The following is a 20,574-nucleotide window of genomic DNA, read 5'->3' on the forward strand; positions in this document are numbered from 1 at the left end:
GGAGTAGTATCCTCCCCCTCTCTCGCTCTCTCCCATATCAGACCAGACCTGGTGGAGTAGTATCCTCCCCCTCTCTCCCTCTCTCCCTCTCTCCCATACCAGACCAGACCTGGTGGAGTAGTATCCTCCCCCTCTCTCCCTCTCTCCCTCTCTCCCATACCAGACCAGACCTGGTGGAGTAGTATCCTTCCCCTCTCTCGCTCTCTCCCATATCAGACCAGACCTGGTGGAGTAGTATCCTCCCCCTCTCTCCCTCTCTCCCATACCAGACCAGACCTGGTGGAGTATTATCCTCCCCCTCTCTCCCTCGCTCCCTCTCTCCCATACCAGACCAGACCTGGTGGAGTAGTATCCTCCCCCTCTCTCCCTCTCTCCCATACCAGACCAGACCTGGTGGAGTAGTATCCTCTCCCTCTCTCCCTCTCTCCCTCTCTCCCATACCAGACCAGACCTGGTGGAGTAGTATCCTCCCCCTCTCTCCCTCTCTCCCATACCAGACCAGACCTGGTGGAGTAGTAGCCTCCCCCTCTCTCCCTCTCTCCCATACCAGACCAGACCTGATGGAGTAGTATTCTCCCCCTCCTCCCCTCCTCCCCTCTCTCCCATACCAGACCAGACCTGGTGGAGTAGTATCCTCCCCCTCTCTCCCTCTCTCCCATACCAGACCAGACCTGGTGGAGTAGTATCCTCCCCCTCTCTCCCTCTCTCCCATACCAGACCAGACCTGGTGGAGTAGAATCCTCCCCCTCTCTCTCTCTCCCATACCAGACCAGACCTGGTGGAGTAGTATCCTCCCCCTCTCTCCCTCTCTCCCTCTCTCCCATACCAGACCAGACCTGGTGGAGTAGTATCCTCCCCCTCTCCCCCTCTCTCCCATACCAGACCATACCTGGTGGAGTAGTATCCTCCCCCTCTCTCGCTCTCTCCCATACCAGACCAGACCTGGTGGAGTAGTATCCTCCCCCTCTCTCCCTCTCTCCCTCTCTCCCATACCAGACCAGACCTGGTGGAGTAGTATCCTCCCCCTCTCTCCCTCTCTCCCATACCAGACCAGACCTGGTGGAGTAGTATCCTCCCCCTCTCTCCCTCTCTCCCATACCAGACCAGACCTGGTGGAGTAGTATCCTCCCCCTCTCTCCCTCTCTCCCATACCAGACCAGACCTGGTGGAGTAGTATCCTTCCCCTCTCTCCCTCTCTCCCATACCAGTCCAGACCTGGTGGAGTAGTATCCTCCCCCTCTCTCCCTCTCTCCCATACCAGACCAGACCTGGTGGAGTAGTATCCTCCCCCTCTCTCCCTCTCTCCCATACCAGACCAGACCTGATGGAGTAGTATCCTCCTCCTCTCTCCCTCTCTCCCTCTCTCCCATACCAGTCCAGACCTGGTGGAGTAGTATCCTCCCCCTCTCTCCCTCTCTCCCTCTCTCCCTCTCTCCCATACCAGACCAGACCTGGTGGAGTAGTATCCTCCCCCTCTCTCCCTCTCTCCCTCTCTCCCATACCAGTCCAGACCTGGTGGAGCAGTATCCTCCCCCTCTCTCCCTCTCTCCCATACCAGACCAGACCTGGTGGAGTAGTATCCTCCCCCTCTCTCCCTCTCTCCCATACCAGACCAGACCTGGTGGAGTAGTATCCTCCCCCTCTCTCCCTCTCTCCCATACCAGACCTGGTGGAGTAGTATCCTCCCCCTCTCTCCCTCTCTCCCATACCAGACCAGACCTGGTGGAGTAGTATCCTCCCCCTCTCTCCCTCTCTCCCATACCAGTCCAGACCTGGTGGAGTAGTAACCTCCCCCTCTCTCCCATACCAGTCCAGACCTGGTGGAGTAGTATCCTCCCCCTCTCTCCCTCTCTCCCATACCAGACCAGACCTGGTGGAGTAGTATCCTCCCCCCTCCCCCTCTCTCCCATACCAGACCAGACCTGGTGGAGTAGTATCCTCCCCCTCTCTCCCTCTCTCCCATACCAGACCAGACCTGGTGGAGTAGTATCCTCCCCCTCTCTCCCTCTCTCCCATACCAGACCAGACCTGGTGGAGTAGTATCCTCCCCCTCTCTCCCTCTCTCCCATACCAGTCCAGACCTGGTGGAGTAGTATCCTCCCCCTCTCTCCCTCTCTCCCATACCAGTCCAGACCTGGTGGAGTAGTATCCTCCCCCTCTCTCCCTCTCTCCCTCTCTCCCATACCAGACCAGACCTGATGGAGTAGTATCCTCCCCCTCTCTCCCTCTCTCCCTCTCTCCCATACCAGACCAGACCTGATGGAGTAGTATCCACCCCCTCTCTCCCTCTCTCCCTCTCTCCCATACCAGACCAGACCTGATGGAGTAGTATTCTCCCCCTCCATCCCTCTCTCCCATACCAGACCAGACCTGATGGAGTAGTATTCTCCCCCTCCTCCCCTCCTCCCCTCCATCCCTCTCTCCCAGCCGTCATCTACCATATTGATCTGCGAAAGGAAAAGCTCCTCGATCCAGAGCTGAAACCAGAGCCCCTCAACAGATGGAGAAGAAATCTGAAAACGGTGCAGACGGCAGATATTCTAGAGGTAGACATAAGTCTATGGGGGTAGATGGTTATAGTGTGTTCTGATGGGAACCCAACTGACTGGGGGGTTGGGGGATGGGGAGCTCAGATTCGGTCTGAGACCGAGAGTGAATTAACAAGGACTGGCTTTTCTCTGAAAGGAACAATGAAGGCCGACCAGCTTCTGTTGGGCTTGAAGGACTACAGTAGGGTTATGTAGCTATGTGGTCACTGTCTGAAAATCTTTCCACCCCTTGTCTTTGGGGATAAATCATTACAGAATATCACTATGACAGCCTTGCTGTTCTGTTGAGAATACAATAGATACTTTATTGTCCATTTGATGAAAACAGAAAAAAAGCCTTTTTCCTTACACCCTCAGACACACCCACATGTTGAGAGGTACAGGGTCAGTCACGGTGCAGCATCCCTGTACAGGGTCAGTCACGGTGCAGCATCCCTGTACAGGGTCAGTCACGGTGCAGCATCCCTGTACAGGGTCAGTCACGGTGCAGCATCCCTGTACAGGGTCAGTCACGGTGCAGCATCCCTGTACAGGGTCAGTCACGGTGCAGCATCCCTGTACAGGGTCAGTCACGGTGCAGCATCCCTGTACAGGGTCAGTCACGGTGCAGCATCCCTGTACAGGGTCAGTCACGGAGCAGCATCCCTGTACAGGGTCAGTCACGGTGCAGCATCCCTGTACAGGGTCAGTCACGGTGCAGCATCCCTGTACAGGGTCAGTCACGGTGCAGCATCCCTGTACAGGGTCAGTCACGGTGCAGCATCCCTGTACAGGGTCAGTCACGGTGCAGCATCCCTGGATGGAATGCTGCTGGTCCGCCTCTCCAGCCTCTAGGATACCTGCCGAGATAATTGATAACTTTCTGTGATGTTGCTTTGCATTAATACGTTTCTATTTATAGGGAGCACCAACTGATCTTGTGGTTGCTGTTTGGGATCCCGTGTGGCTCAGCTGCTAGAGCAAGGTGCTTGCAATGTCAGGGTTGTGGGTTCGATTCCCACAGGGGACCAGTACGGGCGGAAAGTATGAAAATGTATGAACTCGCTACTGTAAGTCGCTCTGGATAAGAGCGTCTGCTAAAATGTCAATGTTAACTCTTCCTAATGTGTCTCCACTGCCATTGTACCCTTGAGCAAGCTCTCCTTCCACCCAGGGGCACTTCCATTTCTCACAACAAAAAAAAAAAGGATATATTCTCTTCTAATGTCTCCCTCCACCAGGCCATCCCGTGTCGTGCCAGTGCGCCTTCCGGGTCCTTCTTCGCCAGGGACAACACAGCTAACTTCCTGACCTGGTGTCGTCAGGTGGGGGTGGGAGAGACCTGTCTGTTTGAGTCTGAGGGGCTGGGTGAGTACGGCTGCATGGCAGTTTGCATTAGTGTTCTGTTTTGATTATTTCAAGCTAGAACAAGTACAATCAAATCAAATCAAATGTTATTTGCCACATGCGCCGAATACAACAGTGAAATGTTTACTTACAAGCCCTTAACCAACACTGCAGTTTTAAGAAAAAAAATAAAAAAATAAAAGTGTTCAGGAAAGAATTAAAATAGCAAATGGTTAAAGAGCAGCAGTAAAATAAAATAACAGTAGGGAGGCTATATACAGGGGGTACCGGTACAGAGTCAATGTGAAATAACAGTAGGGAGGCTATATACAGGGGGTACCGGTACAGAGTCAATGTGCGGGGGGGTACCGGTACAGAGTCAATGTGCGGGGGTACCGGTTAGTCCAGGTAATAACGAGGCTATATACAGGGGGTACCGGTACAGAGTCAATGTGCGGGGGGTAATTGAACAAATTGCAGAGATCTCAATGACCACTCGTTAGGTTCTAGAACAATGCCTCTGAAAGTTCCTTGAATTCACTCAATTGAAATGGAATTAACCCCAACCCTGGCAAGAACAGTACACCGCTCTGGTCACAGAGAGTCAGGTTTCAGTTTCCTTTAATAAATATGGCCAAATAATAACAACTATAGAGAGCACGGCGCTTGTAACGCCAAGGTAGTGGGTTCGATCCCCGGGACCACCCATACACAAAAAATATATAATGTATGCACGCATGACTGTAAGTCGCTTTGGATAAAAGCGTCTGCTAAATGGCATATTATGTTATATATTATAACTATAATAAGTCCGAAATAAGTTGAAGATTGAGAATATGACTTCTGAAGCAAGTCATACTAAATATGGCCTTGTCCGGATCTGCCTCAGGCCCTTCCAAAGAGGAGGATAGACCCCGATTGACCCTGATAGACCCAGACCACCGTCTATGGGTGGTGGACTGACTGGCGGGATGCAGAGAGAGACAGCAACACAAAGGCATCTCTTAGATCACTCCGATTCAGATTCCGAATGACTATGCTGATTATGCTGGTGGGAGACTGGACTGACTGAGCTCCCTGACCTGTCCCCCTCTCTCTCCACCCCTGTCCCCCCCTCTCTCCACCCCTGTCCCCCTCTCCCTCCACCCCTGTCCCCCTCTCCCTCTCCCTCCACCCCTGTCCCCCTCTCTCTCCACCCCTGTCCCCTCTCTCTCCACCCCTGTCCCCCTCTCTCTCCACCCCTGTCCCCCCCTCTCTCCACCCCTGTCCCCCTCTCCCTCTCCCTCCACCCCTGTCTCCCTCTCCCTCCACCCCTGTCCCCCTCTCTCTCCACCCCTGTCCCCTCTCTCTCCACCCCTGTCCCCCTCTCTCTCCACCCCTGTCCCCTCTCTCTCCACCCCTGTCCCCCTCTCCCTCTCTCTCCACCCCTGTCCCCCTCTCTCCCCACCCCTGTCCCCCTCTCTCTCCACCCCTGTCCCCCACTCTCTCCACCCCTGTCCCCCTCTCTCTCCACCCCTGTCCCCTCTCTCTCCACCCCTGTCCCCCTCTCCCTCTCTCTCCACCCCTGTCCCCCTCTCTCCCCACCCCTGTCCCCCTCTCTCTCCACCCCTGTACCCCTCTCTCCCCACCCCTGTCCCCTCTCTCTCCACCCCTGTCCCCTCTCTCCCCACCCCTGTCCCCCTCTCTCCCCACCCCTGTCCCCCTCTCTCTCCACCCCTGTCCCCCACTCTCTCCACCCCTGTCCCCCTCTCTCTCCACCCCTGTCCCCTCTCTCCCCACCCCTGTCCCCCTCTCTCCCCACCCCTGTCCCCCTCTCTCTCCACCCCTGTCCCCCTCTCTCCCCACCCCTGTCCCCCTCTCCCTCCACCCCTGTGCCCCCCTCTCCCCATCCCTGTCCCCCCCTCTCCCCACCCCTGTCCCCCTCTCTCTCCACCCCTGTCCCCCTCTCTCCCCTCTCTCCCCACCCCTGTACCCCTCTCCCTCCACCCCTGTACCCCTCTCCCTCCACCCCTGTCCCCCTCTCTCTCCACCCCTTTACCCCTCTCTCTCCACCCCTGTCCCCCTCTCTCTCCACCCCTGTCCCCCTCTCTCTCCACCCCTGTCCCCCTCTCTCTCTCTCCCCACCCCTGTCCCCCTCTCTCCCCACCCCTGTCCCCCTCTCTCCCCACCCCTGTCCCCCTCTCTCTCCACCCCTATCCCCCTCTCTCTCCACCCCTGTCCCACTCTCTCTCTCTCCCCACCCCTGTTCCCCTCTCTCCACCCCTGTCCCCCTCTCTCTCCACCCCTGTCCCCCTCTCTCTCCACCCCTGTCCCCCTCTCCCTCTCTCTCCACCCCTGTCCCCCTCTCTCTCCACCCCTGTCCCCCTCTCTCCCCACCCCTGTCCCCCTCTCTCCCCACCCCTGTCCCCCTCTCTCTCCACCCCTGTCCCCCTCTCTCTCCACCCCTGTCTCCCTCTCTCTCCACCCCTGTCCCCCTCTCTCTCCACCCCTGTCCCCCTTCTCCCCACCCCTGTCCCCTCTCTCTCCACCCCTGTCCCCCTCTCTCTCTCCCCACCCCTGTCCCCCTCTCTCCCCACCCCTGTCCCCCCCTCTCTCCACCCCTGTACCCCTCTCTCCCCACCCCTGTCCCTCTCTCTCTCCACCCCTGTCCCCCTCTCTCCCCACCCCTGTCCCCCTCTCTCCCCACCGCTGTCCCCCTCTCTCTCCACCCCTGTCCCCCTCTCTCCCCACCCCTGTCCCCCCCTCTCTCCACCCCTGTCCCCTCTCTCTCCACCCCTGTCCCCCTCTCCCTCCACCCCTGTCCCCCTCTCTCCACCCCTGTCCCCCTCTCTCTCCACCCCTGTCCCCCTCTCTCCCCTCCCTCCACCCCTGTCCCCCTCTCTCTCCACCCCTGTACCCTTCTCTCTCCACCCCTGTCCCCCTCTCTCCACCCCTGTCCCCCTCTCTCTCCACCCCTGTCCCCCTCTCTCTCCACCCCTGTCCCCCTCTCCCTCTCTCTCCACCCCTGTCCCCCTCTCTCTCCACCCCTGTCCCCCTCTCTCTCCACCCCTGTCCCCCTCTCTCTCCACCCCTGTGCCCCTCTCTCTCCACCCCTGTCCCCCTCTCTCTCCACCCCTGTCCCCCTCTCTCTCTCTCCCCACCCCTGTCCCCCTCTCTCTCTCTCTCCACCCCTGTCCTCCTCTCTCTCTCTCTCCACCCCTGTCCCCCTCTCTCTCTCTCCACCCCTGTCCCCTCTCTCCCCACCCCTGTCCCCCTCTCTCCCCACCCCTGTCCCCCTCTCTCCACCCCTGTCCCCCTCTCTCTCCACCCCTGTCCCCCTCTCTCTCCACCCCTGTCCCCCTCTCCCTCTCTCTCCACCCCTGTCCCCCTCTCCCTCTCCCTCCACCCCTGTCTCCCTCTCCCTCCACCCCTGTCCCCCTCTCTCTCCACCCCTGTCCCCTCTCTCTCCACCCCTGTCCCCCTCTCTCTCCACCCCTGTCCCCTCTCTCTCCACCCCTGTCCCCCTCTCCCTCTCTCTCCACCCCTGTCCCCCTCTCTCCCCACCCCTGTCCCCCTCTCTCTCCACCCCTGTCCCCCACTCTCTCCACCCCTGTCCCCCTCTCTCTCCACCCCTGTCCCCTCTCTCTCCACCCCTGTCCCCCTCTCCCTCTCTCTCCACCCCTGTCCCCCTCTCTCCCCACCCCTGTCCCCCTCTCTCTCCACCCCTGTACCCCTCTCTCCCCACCCCTGTCCCCTCTCTCTCCACCCCTGTCCCCTCTCTCCCCACCCCTGTCCCCCTCTCTCCCCACCCCTGTCCCCCTCTCTCTCCACCCCTGTCCCCCACTCTCTCCACCCCTGTCCCCCTCTCTCTCCACCCCTGTCCCCTCTCTCCCCACCCCTGTCCCCCTCTCTCCCCACCCCTGTCCCCCTCTCTCTCCACCCCTGTCCCCCTCTCTCCCCACCCCTGTCCCCCTCTCCCTCCACCCCTGTGCCCCCCTCTCCCCATCCCTGTCCCCCCCTCTCCCCACCCCTGTCCCCCTCTCTCTCCACCCCTGTCCCCCTCTCTCCCCTCTCTCCCCACCCCTGTACCCCTCTCCCTCCACCCCTGTACCCCTCTCCCTCCACCCCTGTCCCCCTCTCTCTCCACCCCTTTACCCCTCTCTCTCCACCCCTGTCCCCCTCTCTCTCCACCCCTGTCCCCCTCTCTCTCCACCCCTGTCCCCCTCTCTCTCTCTCCCCACCCCTGTCCCCCTCTCTCCCCACCCCTGTCCCCCTCTCTCCCCACCCCTGTCCCCCTCTCTCTCCACCCCTATCCCCCTCTCTCTCCACCCCTGTCCCACTCTCTCTCTCTCCCCACCCCTGTTCCCCTCTCTCCACCCCTGTCCCCCTCTCTCTCCACCCCTGTCCCCCTCTCTCTCCACCCCTGTCCCCCTCTCCCTCTCTCTCCACCCCTGTCCCCCTCTCTCTCCACCCCTGTCCCCCTCTCTCCCCACCCCTGTCCCCCTCTCTCCCCACCCCTGTCCCCCTCTCTCTCCACCCCTGTCCCCCTCTCTCTCCACCCCTGTCTCCCTCTCTCTCCACCCCTGTCCCCCTCTCTCTCCACCCCTGTCCCCCTTCTCCCCACCCCTGTCCCCTCTCTCTCCACCCCTGTCCCCCTCTCTCTCTCCCCACCCCTGTCCCCCTCTCTCCCCACCCCTGTCCCCCCCTCTCTCCACCCCTGTACCCCTCTCTCCCCACCCCTGTCCCTCTCTCTCTCCACCCCTGTCCCCCTCTCTCCCCACCCCTGTCCCCCTCTCTCCCCACCGCTGTCCCCCTCTCTCTCCACCCCTGTCCCCCTCTCTCCCCACCCCTGTCCCCCCCTCTCTCCACCCCTGTCCCCTCTCTCTCCACCCCTGTCCCCCTCTCCCTCCACCCCTGTCCCCCTCTCTCCACCCCTGTCCCCCTCTCTCTCCACCCCTGTCCCCCTCTCTCCCCTCCCTCCACCCCTGTCCCCCTCTCTCTCCACCCCTGTACCCTTCTCTCTCCACCCCTGTCCCCCTCTCTCCACCCCTGTCCCCCTCTCTCTCCACCCCTGTCCCCCTCTCTCTCCACCCCTGTCCCCCTCTCCCTCTCTCTCCACCCCTGTCCCCCTCTCTCTCCACCCCTGTCCCCCTCTCTCTCCACCCCTGTCCCCCTCTCTCTCCACCCCTGTGCCCCTCTCTCTCCACCCCTGTCCCCCTCTCTCTCCACCCCTGTCCCCCTCTCTCTCTCTCCCCACCCCTGTCCCCCTCTCTCTCTCTCTCCACCCCTGTCCTCCTCTCTCTCTCTCTCCACCCCTGTCCCCCTCTCTCTCTCTCCACCCCTGTCCCCTCTCTCCCCACCCCTGTCCCCCTCTCTCCCCACCCCTGTCCCCCTCTCTCCCCACCCCTGTCCCCCTCTCTCCCCACCCCTGTCCCCCCCTCTCTCCACCCCTGTCCCCCCCTCTCCCCATCCCTGTCCCCCCCTCTCCCCACCCCTGTCCCCCTCTCTCTCCACCCCTGTCCCCCTCTCTCCCCTCTCTCCCCACCCCTGTACCCCTCTCCCTCCACCCCTGTACCCCTCTCCCTCCACCCCTGTCCCCCTCTCTCTCCACCCCTGTACCCCTCTCTCTCCACCCCTGTCCCCCTCTCTCTCCACCCCTGTCCCCCTCTCTCTCCACCCCTGTCCCCCTCTCTCTCCACCCCTGTCCCCCTCTCTCTCTCTCCCCACCCCTGTCCCCCTCTCTCTCCACCCCTGTCCTCCTCTCTCTCTCTCCCCACCCCTTTCCCCCTCTCTCCCCACCCCTGTCCCCCTCTCTCTCCACCCCTGTCCCCCTCTCTCTCCACCCCTGTCCCCCTCTCCCTCTCTCTCCACCCCTGTCCCCCTCTCTCTCCACCGTCCCCCTCTCTCTCCACCCCTGTCCTCCTCTCTCTCCACCGTCCCCCTCTCTCTCCACCCCTGTCCTCCTCTCTCTCCACCCCTATACCCCTCTCCCTCTGTCCCCCTCTCCCTCTACCCCTGTCCCCCTCTCTCTCCACCCCTGTCCCCCTCTCTCTCCACCCCTGTCCCCCTCTATCTCCACCCCTGTCCCCCTCTCTCTCCACCCATGTCTCCCTCTCTCTCCACCCCTGTCACTCTCTCTCTCCACCCCTGTACCCCTCTCCCTCTACCCCTGTCTCCCTCTCTCTCCACCCCTGTCCCCCTCTCTCTCCACCCATGTCTCCCTCTCTCTCCACCCCTGTCCCCCTCTCTCTCCACCCCTGTCCCCTTCTCTCCCCACCCCTGTCACTCTCTCTCTCCACCCTTGTCCCCTCTCTCTCCACCCCTGTCCCCCTCTCCCTCCACCCCTGTCCCCCTCTCTCCACCCCTGTCCCCCTCTCTCTCCACCCCTGTCCCCCTCTCTCCCCTCCCTCCACCCCTGTCCCCCTCTCTCTCCACCCCTGTACCCTTCTCTCTCCACCCCTGTCCCCCTCTCTCCACCCCTGTCCCCCTCTCTCTCCACCCCTGTCCCCCTCTCTCTCCACCCCTGTCCCCCTCTCCCTCTCTCTCCACCCCTGTCCCCCTCTCTCTCCACCCCTTTCCCCCTCTCTCTCCACCCCTGTCCCCCTCTCTCTCCACCCCTGTCCCCCTCTCTCTCCACCCCTGTCCCCCTCTCTCTCTCTCCCCACCCCTGTCCCCCTCTCTCTCTCTCTCCACCCCTGTCCTCCTCTCTCTCTCTCTCCACCCCTGTCCCCCTCTCTCTCTCTCCACCCCTGTCCCCTCTCTCCCCACCCCTGTCCCCCTCTCTCCCCACCCCTGTCCCCCTCTCTCCCCACCCCTGTCCCCCTCTCTCCCCACCCCTGTCCCCCCCTCTCTCCACCCCTGTCCCCCCCTCTCCCCATCCCTGTCCCCCCCTCTCCCCACCCCTGTCCCCCTCTCTCTCCACCCCTGTCCCCCTCTCTCCCCTCTCTCCCCACCCCTGTACCCCTCTCCCTCCACCCCTGTACCCTCTCCCTCCACCCCTGTCCCCCTCTCTCTCCACCCCTGTACCCCTCTCTCTCCACCCCTGTCCCCCTCTCTCTCCACCCCTGTCCCCCTCTCTCTCCACCCCTGTCCCCCTCTCTCTCCACCCCTGTCCCCCTCTCTCTCTCTCCCCACCCCTGTCCCCCTCTCTCTCCACCCCTGTCCCCCTCTCTCTCTCTCCCCACCCCTGTCCCCCTCTCTCCCCACCCCTGTCCCCCTCTCTCCCCACCCCTGTCCCCCTCTCTCTCCACCCCTGTCCCCCTCTCTCTCCACCCCTGTCCCCCTCTCTCTCCACCCCTGTCCCCCTCTCTCTCCACCCCTGTCCCCCTCTCTCTCCACCCCTGTCCCCCTCTCTCTCTCTCCCCACCCCTGTCCCCCTCTCTCTCTCTCTCCACCCCTGTCCTCCTCTCTCTCTCTCTCCACCCCTGTCCCCCTCTCTCTCTCTCCACCCCTGTCCCCTCTCTCCCCACCCCTGTCCCCCTCTCTCCCCACCCCTGTCCCCCTCTCTCCCCACCCCTGTCCCCCCCTCTCCCCATCCCTGTCCCCCCCTCTCCCCACCCCTGTCCCCCTCTCTCTCCACCCCTGTCCCCCTCTCTCTCCACCCCTGTCCCCCTCTCTCTCCACCCCTGTCCCCCTCTCTCCACCCCTGTCCCCCTCTCTCTCCACCCCTGTCCCCCCCTCTCTCCACCCCTGTCCCCCTCTCTCTCCACCCCTGTCCCCCTCTCTGTCCACCCCTTTCCCCCTCTCTCCCCACCCCTGTCCCCCTCTCTCTCCAACCCTGTCCCCCTCTCTCTCCACCCCTGTCCCCCTCTCCCTCTCTCTCCACCCCTGTCCCCCTCTCTCTCCACCGTCCCCCTCTCTCTCCACCCTGTCCTCCTCTCTCTCCACCGTCCCCCTCTCTCTCCACCCCTGTCCTCCTCTCTCTCCACCCCTATCCCCCTCTCCCTCTGTCCCCCTCTCCCTCTACCCCTGTCCCCCTCTCTCTCCACCCCTGTCCCCCTCTATCTCCACCCCTGTCCCCCTCTCTCTCCACCCATGTCTCCCTCTCTCTCCACCCCTGTCACTCTCTCTCTCCACCCCTGTACCCCTCTCCCTCTACCCCTGTCTCCCTCTCTCTCCACCCCTGTCCCCCTCTCTCTCCACCCATGTCTCCCTCTCTCTCCACCCCTGTCCCCCTCTCTCTCCACCCCTGTCCCCTTCTCTCCCCACCCCTGTCACTCTCTCTCTCCACCCCTGTCCCCCTCTCTCCCCACCCCTGTTCCCCTCTCTCTCCACCCCTGTCCCCTCTCTCTCCACCCCTGTCCCCCTCTCCCTCCACCCCTGTCCCCCTCTCTCTCCACCCCTGTCCCCCTCTCCCTCCACCCCTGTCCCCCCCTCTCTCCACCCCTGTCCCCCCCTCTCTCCACCCCTGTCCCCCTCTCTCTCCACCCCTGTCCCCCTCTCCCCCAGCAGACAGACTCACTTACAGCGCAGACAGAGGCCTCCTCTCCTCTCCCCTCCTCTACATTCCTCTCCTCCCCCCTCCTCTCCATTCCTCTCCTCCCCCCTCCTCTCCAATCCTCTTCTCTCCCCTCCTCTCCCCTCCTCTCCCCTCCTTCCTCCTCTCCTCTCCTCTCCTCTCCTCTCCTCTCCTCTCCTCTCCTCTCCTCTCCTCTCCTCTCCTCTCCTCTCCTCTCCTCTCCTCTCCTCTCCTCTCCTCTCCTCTCCTCTCCTCTCCTCTCCTCTCCTCTCCTCTCCTGTCTCTGTACACCAGCTCCTCTTCTGTTGTCCACAGACTACACCCACAATACCCTGACTTCACACAATACTCACTTGGACAGCAGGCTGTGTCCTGAGAACGCTGTGACTGTCTTGGCTTACCAGATTACTGATATGGACTGTTATGTGCATTTTAAACAGCCGTTCACTGTACAGACCGTCCCAGGAAACAAGAGAAGACAGTGGGGCGTTAGCTGGCTGGAGAGAGAGAAAGTTATGTGAATGTTTCACTCAGTATGCAGTCATACAGTGGGGAGTTTTGTGTTGCTCTCTTTTACACTGCTGTAGCCTACGTCAGGCTGTTTGTCGAACGTAATGTGAAGATGATCACAGATGCATGAGAATACCTAGCAGGTATGTACCTATTAAACCAGAGTGATGAGGCCATGTCAGCGGTAGAGGTACAGACCATTCTCATGTTTTCTCTCCTGCCCGTTTTCTGGCTGATGATTGGTTTATTCCTCTCTGTTTTCAACCCCAGCCAGCTGGCCCCTAGACATTTTATTAGGTGAAATGATGGATAACTTACAAATAGACTAGAATTTATTAGAATTTAATTGAATAGAATAGAACTTGATTGTCCATCCAAGGCTAGTAGTATGGTCACAACCACAGTGCGTTACAACAGGGTATCAACAGGGTATCAACAGGGTAGCGACAGGGTAGAAACAGGGTTAAAACAGGGTATCAACAGGGTTACAACAAGGTTACAACAGGTTATCAACAGGATATCAAGAGGTTATCAACAGGGTTACAACAGGTTATCAACCGGGTAGCAACAGGGTATCAACAGAGTATCAACCGGGTAGCAACAGGGTATCAACCGGGTAGGAACAGGGTAGCAACAGGGTATCAACAGGGTAGCAACATGGTATAAACAGGGTATCAACAGGGTAGCAACATGGTATCAACATGGTATCAATATGGTATCAACAGGGTATCAACAGGGTAGCTAGCTAACTATCCTGTTCCCTCTCTTTCTTTTATCCCTGTGATGGATTGAATAGTGCGTCATCAGGTGTAGCATACGACAACAGGTTTGGAGAACTATTGCTGTCATCATGCATGGTGTGCTGTGTCACTTAACATGCCCATCAATCATCTACTGCCTGGCACTGTGGTTGTGGAAATGTAATTTAGTCTTGTGTGAAATTCCTGATAGTTGATCTTAAAACATATTTTCTGTAGCTGTTTTGAGCCCACACACATGTTCACCTCACGCTACCACACCAATATCAATAACCCAATCACCACTTATCACAAACAACACTTGTCATTTCCTCTCATACCCACTGGCATGTAGGTAAGACTTCTAAACCACTTTCCCACATCACTGCAGTGTCAATGTGACAGTGATAATATTACCATCCTGTCATTGAGATGTGTCGCAAGGAATACGGTGAAGATCATTCACTCTTTAATATTGATTTGTCCCTTTAGTTCTTCACAAACAGCCACGGGAAGTGTGTCTCTGTCTCCTACAACTGGGAAGGATAGCATCTCGGTAAGAACAATGGATGAGGGGTTTTCACTCTTTCCCTTTATGACATTATTCAGTTAAAAAGCCTTCAATTTGAATTGAATTTGTATGTGCGTTATATATTACGTGCATGTGTACTTACAGTAATTATTTATTTACTATTTAATTATCCTTTGATTACATCCTCTTAGAAACGATATTGTAAAAATTAAAATTAAAAATTAATTCTAAAGGAGTTTGGCAGTCCTCTCTAACATATCTGTAGTTTATTGCACAGTGCAGAGATAGAGAGCAGAGATAGAGAGGAGAGATAGAGAGCAGAGATAGAGAGGAGAGATAGAGAGGAGAGATAGAGAGGAGAGATAGAGAGGAGAGATGGAGAGGAGAGATGGAGAGGAGAGATGGAGAGGAGAGATAGAGAGGAGAGATAGAGAGCAGAGATAGAGAGGAGAGATAGAGAGGAGAGATAGAGAGGAGAGAGAGAGGAGAGATAGAGAGGAGAGATAGAGAGGAGAGATAGAGAGGAGAGATAGAGAGGAGAGATAAAGAGGAGAGATAAGAGAGGAGAGATAGAGAGGAGAGATAGAGAGGAGAGATAGAGAGGAGAGAGAGAGGAGAGAGAGAGGAGAGATAGAGAGGAGAGATAGAGAGCAGAGATAGAGAGGAGAGATAGAGAGGAGAGAGTTTGCTGAAATAGTGGTGGGACAGATTCAACCCCATGCTGCAATGGTACAGTGCATTCGGAAAGTATTTAGACCCCTTAAATATTTCCACTTTTTTTTTTTACGTTACAGCCTTATTCTAAAATTGATTAAATCGTTTTTTTTCTTTCATCAATCTACAAACAATACCCCATAATGACAAAGCAAAAACTGTTTTTTAGAAATTGTTGCAGATTTATTACAAATAAAAAACTATCACATTTACGTAAGTATTCAGACCCTTTACTCAGTACTTTGTTGAAACACCTTTGGCAGCGATTACAGCCTCAAGTCTTCTTGGGGATGATGCTGCAAGCTTGGCACACCTGTATTTGGAGAGCTTCTCTCATTCTTCTCTGCAGATCCTCTCAAGCTCTGTCAGGTTGGATGGGGAGCGTCGCTTCACAGCTACTTTCAGGTATATCCAGAGATGTTTGATCGGGTTCAAGTCCGGGCTCTGGCTGGGCCACTCAAGGACATTCGGAGACTTGTCCCGAAGACATTCCTGCGTTGTCTTGGCTGTGTGCTTAGGGTTGTTGTCCTGTTGGAAGGTGAACCTTTGCTCCAGTCTGAGGTCCTGAGCGCTCTGGAGCAGGTTTTCATCAAGGATCTCTCTGTACTTTGCTCCGTTCATCTTTCCCTCGATCCTGACTAGTCTCCCAGTCCCTGCCGCTGAAAGATATCTGCCCAGCATGATGCTGCCACCACTATGCTTCACCGTAGGAATGGTGCCAGGTATCATCCAGATATGAAGCTTGGCATTCAGGCCAAAGAGTTAAATCTTGGTTTTATCAAACCAGACAATCTTGTTTCTCATGGTCTGAGAGTCTTTAGGTGCCTTTTGGCAAACTCCAAGCGGGCTGTCATGTGCCTTTTATTGAGGAGTGGCTTCTGTCTGGCCACTCTACCATAAAGGCCTGATTGGTAGAGTGCTGCAGATATGGTTGTTCATCTGGAAGGTTCTCCCATCTCCACAGGGGAACTCTGGAGCTCTGTCAGAGTGACCATCGGGTTCTTGGTCACCTCCCTGACCAAGGCCCTTCTCCCCCAATTGCTCAGTTTGGCCGGGCGGCCAGCTCTAGGAAGAGTCTTGGTGGTTCCAAACTTCTTCCATTTAAGAATCATGGAGGCCACTGTGTTCTTGGGGACCTTCAATGCTGCAGACATTTTTTGGTACCCTTCCCCAGATCTGTCCGACACAATCCTGTCTCTGAGCTCTACGGACAATTTCTTCGACCTCATGGCTTGGATTTTGCTCTGACATGCACTGTCAGCTGTGGGACCTTACAGTGAGTGAAAAAGTATTTGATCCCCTGCTGATTTTGTACGTTTGCCCACTGACAAAGGAATGATCAGTCTATAATTTTAATGGTAGGTTTATTTGAACAGTGAGAGACAGAATAACAACAAAAAAATCCAGAAAAACACATGTCAAAAATGTTATAAACTGATTTGCATTCTAAGGAGGGAAATAAGTATTTGACCCCCTCTCAATCAGAAAGATTTCTGGCTGCCAGGTGTCTTTTATACAGATAACAAGCTGAGATTAGGAGCACACTCTTAAAGGGAGTGCTCCTAATCTCAGCTTGTTACCTGTATAAAAGACACCTGTCCACAGAAGCAATCAATCAATCAGATTCCAAACTCTCCACCATGGCCAAGACCAAAGAGCTCTCCAAGGATGTCAGGGACAAGATTGTAGACCTACACAAGGCTGGAATGGGCTACAAGACCATCGCCAAGCAGCTTGGTGAGAAGGTGACAACAGTTGGTGCGATTATTCGCAAATGGAAGAAACACAAAAGAACTGTCAATCTCCCTCGGCCTGGGGCTCCATGCAAGATCTCACCTCGTGGAGTTGCAATGATCATGAGAACGGTGAGGAATCAGCCCAGAACTACACGGGAGGATCTTGTCAATGATCTCAAGGCAGCTGGGACCATAGTCACTAAGAAAATAATTGGTAACACACTACACCGTGAAGGACTGAAATCCTGCAGCGCCCGCAAGGTCCCCCTGCTCAAGAAAGTACATATACAGGGCCGTCTGAAGTTTTCCAATGAACATCTGAATGATTCAGAGGAGAACTGGGTGAAAGTGTTGTGGTCAGATGAGACCAAAATTGAGCTCTTTGGCATCAACTCAACTCGCTGTGTTTGGAGGAGGAGGAATGATGCCTATGACCCCAAGAACACCATCCCCACCGTCAAACATGGAGGTGGAAACATTATGCTTTGGGAGTGTTTTTCTGCTAAGGAGACAGGACAACTTCACCGCATCAAAGGGACGATGGACGGAGCCATGTACCGTCAAATCTTGGGTGAGAACCTCCTTCCCTCAGCCAGGGCATTGACAATGGGTCGTGGATGGGTATTCCATCATGACAATGACCCAAAACACACGGCCAAGGCAACAAAGGAGTGGCTCAAGAAGAAGCACATTAAGGTCCTGGAGTGGCCTAGCCAGTCTCCAGACCTTAATCCCATATAAAATCTGTGGAGGGAGCTGAAGGTTCAAGTTGACAAACATCAGCCTCGAAACATTAATCTGCAAAGAGGAGTGGAACAAAATCCCTCCTGAGATGTGTGCAAACCTGGTGGCCAACTACAAGAAACGTCTGACCTCTGTGATTGCCAAAAAGGGTTTTGCCACCAAGTACTAAGTCATGTTTTGCAGAGGGGTCAAATACTTATTTCCCTCATTAAAATGCAAATCAATTTATAACATTTTTGACATGCGTTTTTCTGGATTTTTGTTGTTGTTATTCTGTCTCTCACTGTTCAAATAAACCTACCATTAAAACTGATCTGTCACGCCCTGGCTCTGGGACTCTGTTATGTTGAGCCAGGGTGTGTTGTTTCTATGTGTTTTGTGTTCTAGGTTTTTTATCTAGTTCATTTGTTTCTATGTTGGCCGGTGTGGTTCTCAATCAGAGGCAATGTGTATCAGCTGTTGCTTGTTGTCTCTGATTGGGAACCATACTTAGGTAGCCTGTTTTGCCACAGTGTTTGTGGGATCTTGTTCCGTATGGTTTGTATTGTAACCAAGGACTTCACGTTTCGTATCGTTTGTTGTTTTGTTCGTGTTGGTGAATCTAAAATAAAGTATGTTCACATTCCACGCTGCGCATTGGTCCACTTCCTCCGACGATCGTGACAGAAGATCCCACCCTAACTGGACCAAGCAGCGTGTCCAGGAGCCAACGCCAGAGAGGGCTCTAAAGGATATCAACCTCGACTGGGTCAAGCCGCGGGAGGAGGAGAGAGGCTGGACTTGGGAGCAGAGGAGCGAGAGTCTGGCGAGAGCCATGGAGGCCTGGCCCACGGGGAGGAGAGACGCCCAGAAATTTTTTAGGGGGGGGCTCACGCCGTGGACGACGGGGCAGCAGGAGGCCGGGATAGAGTGGTTCAGCGGGTTGGCAAAGGAGGCCGCCAGGTTACGGGAGTCACTGGTCACCAGGGGGAAGGAGAATGTAGAGGCACGGCGAGAGGTACTGGGGTGTGTTGCCAGTCCGGTCCGGCCCGTTCCTGATCCCCGCGTAGGGCCAGTGGTGTGTGTCCCCAATACGGTCCGTCTTGTTCCTGTCCCTCACACCGAGCCTGTGGTGCTTGTCGCCAGCCTGGTCCGGCATGTTCCTGCCCCTCGCACCAAGCCTGTGGTGCACGTCGCCAGCCCGGTCCGGCCTGTTCCTGCCCCTCGCACCAAGCCAGTGGTGCGCGTCGCCAGCCCGGTCCGGCCTGTTCCTGTCCCTCGCACCAAGCCAGTGGTGCGCGTCGCCAGCCCGGTCCGGCCTGTTCCTGCTTCCCGCACCAAGCCAGTGGTGCGCTTCGTCAGCCCGGTTCGGCCCGTCCCTGCTCCCCGCACCAAGCCTGTGGTGCGCGTCGTCAGCCCGGTCCGGCCTGTTCCTGCCCCTCGCACCAAGCCAGTGGTGCGCGTCGCCAGCCCGGTCCGGCCTGTTCCTGTCCCTCGCACCAAGCCAGTGGTGCGCGTCGCCAGCCCGGTCCGGCCTGTTCCTGCTTCCCGCACCAAGCCAGTGGTGCGCTTCGTCAGCCCGGTTCGGCCCGTCCCTGCTCCCCGCACCAAGCCTGTGGTGCGCGTCGTCAGCCCGGTCCGGCCTGTTCCTGCCCCTCGCACCAAGCCAGTGGTGCGCGTCGCCAGCCCGGTCCGGCCTGTTCCTGTCCCTCGCACCAAGCCAGTGGTGCGCGTCGCCAGCCCGGTCCGGCCTGTTCCTGCTTCCCGCACCAAGCCAGTGGTGCGCTTCGTCAGCCCGGTTCGGCCCGTCCCTGCTCCCCGCACCAAGCCTGTGGTGCGCGTCGTCAGTCCGGCACAGCCCGTGCCAGGGTCACCGGTGCCTGGTCAGGTACCGGTTAGCTGCTCCACATCGGAGCCTGAGCGATCCGCTCCACCGATGTCCAGTCCAGATCCAGCCAGCAGGGCCAGACCGGACCAGGGGCGCTATGGGGGGTTTGTTGGAGGGTGGGGGTCAAGCCCGGAGCCGGAACCGCCTCCGAGGAGGAATGCTCACCCGGCCCTTCCCTGTTCGGTTTATGTTTGGCGCGGTCGGAGTCCGCGCCTTTGGGGGTGGGGGGGGGGTACTGTCACGCCCTGGCTCTGGGACTCTGTTATGTTGAGCCAGGGTGGGTTGTTTCTATGTGTTTTGTGTTCTAGGTTTTTTATCTAGTTCATGTGTTTCTATGTTGGCCGGTGTGGTTCTCAATCAGAGGCAACGTGAATCAGCTGTTGCTTGTTGTCTCTGATTGGGATCCATACTTAGGTAGCCTGTTTTGCCACAGTGTTTGTGGGATCTTGTTCCGTATGGTTTGTATTGTAAACAAGGACTTCACGTTTCGTATCGTTTGTTGTTTTGTTCGTGTTGGTGAATCTAAAATAAAGTATGTTCACATTCCACGCTGCGCATTGGTCCACTTCCTCCGACGATCGTGACATGATCATGTCTTTGTCAGTGGGCAAACGTACAAAATCAGCAGGGGATCAAATACTTTTTTCCCTCACTGTATATAGACAGGTGTGTGTCTTTCCAAATCATGTCCAATAAATTGAATTTACCACAAGTGGACTCAACACAAGTTGTAGAAACATCTCAAGGATGATCAATGGAAACAGGATGCACCTGAGCTCAATTTCGAGTCTCATAGCAAAGGGTCTGAATACTCATGTAAATAAGATATTTCTGTTTTTTATTTTACATTAATTTGCAAAAATGTCTAAAAACTGTTTTCGCATGGTCATTATGGGGTATTGTGTGTAGAGTTATGAGGAAAAACTATTATTTAATCCATTTCAGAGTAAGGCTGTAACGTAACAAAATGTGGAAAAAGTCAAGGGGTCTGAATACTTTCCGAATGCAATGTATATATGATCCAAAGGCAGTGGTTTTGACCCCAGACCACCCTAGGCCACTATAATATATTTGACCCCAGACCACCCCAGGCCACTATAATGTATTTGACCCCAGACCACCCCAGGCCACTATAATGTATTTGACCCCAGACCATCCCAGGCCACTATAATGTATTTGACCCCAGACCACCCCAGGCCACTATAATGTATTTGACCCCAGACCACCCTAGGCCACTATAATATATTTGACCCCAGACCGACCTAGGCCACTATAATATATTTGACCCCAGACCACCCCAGGCCACTATAATGTATTTGACCCCAGACCACCCTAGGCCACTATAATGTATTTGACCCCAGACCATCCCAGGCCACTATAATGTATTTGACCCCAGACCACCCCAGGCCACTATAATATATT

At 56.7% G+C, this 20,574-nt stretch overlaps 1 protein-coding gene across 1 annotated transcript in view; it reads left to right on the plus strand.

The window, feature by feature from the left end:
• The window catches only part of gas2a (growth arrest-specific 2a), a gene marked incomplete at both ends in the record, with an annotated part of 69,299 nt that overhangs the window by 39,142 nt on the left and 9,583 nt on the right, over positions 1-20,574 (plus strand). Inside the window, 2 exons of the mRNA XM_084168122.1 lie at positions 3,770-3,896; positions 14,052-14,115. Of these exons, the coding sequence (XP_084024248.1) occupies positions 3,770-3,896; positions 14,052-14,115 (191 nt within the window). The remainder of the gene's footprint in view (positions 1-3,769; positions 3,897-14,051; positions 14,116-20,574) is intronic.

The sequence above is a fragment of the Coregonus lavaretus genome (genome assembly GCF_964263955.1).
Source record: "Coregonus lavaretus genome assembly, chromosome: 9".
Classification (NCBI taxonomy): domain Eukaryota; kingdom Metazoa; phylum Chordata; class Actinopteri; order Salmoniformes; family Salmonidae; genus Coregonus; species Coregonus lavaretus.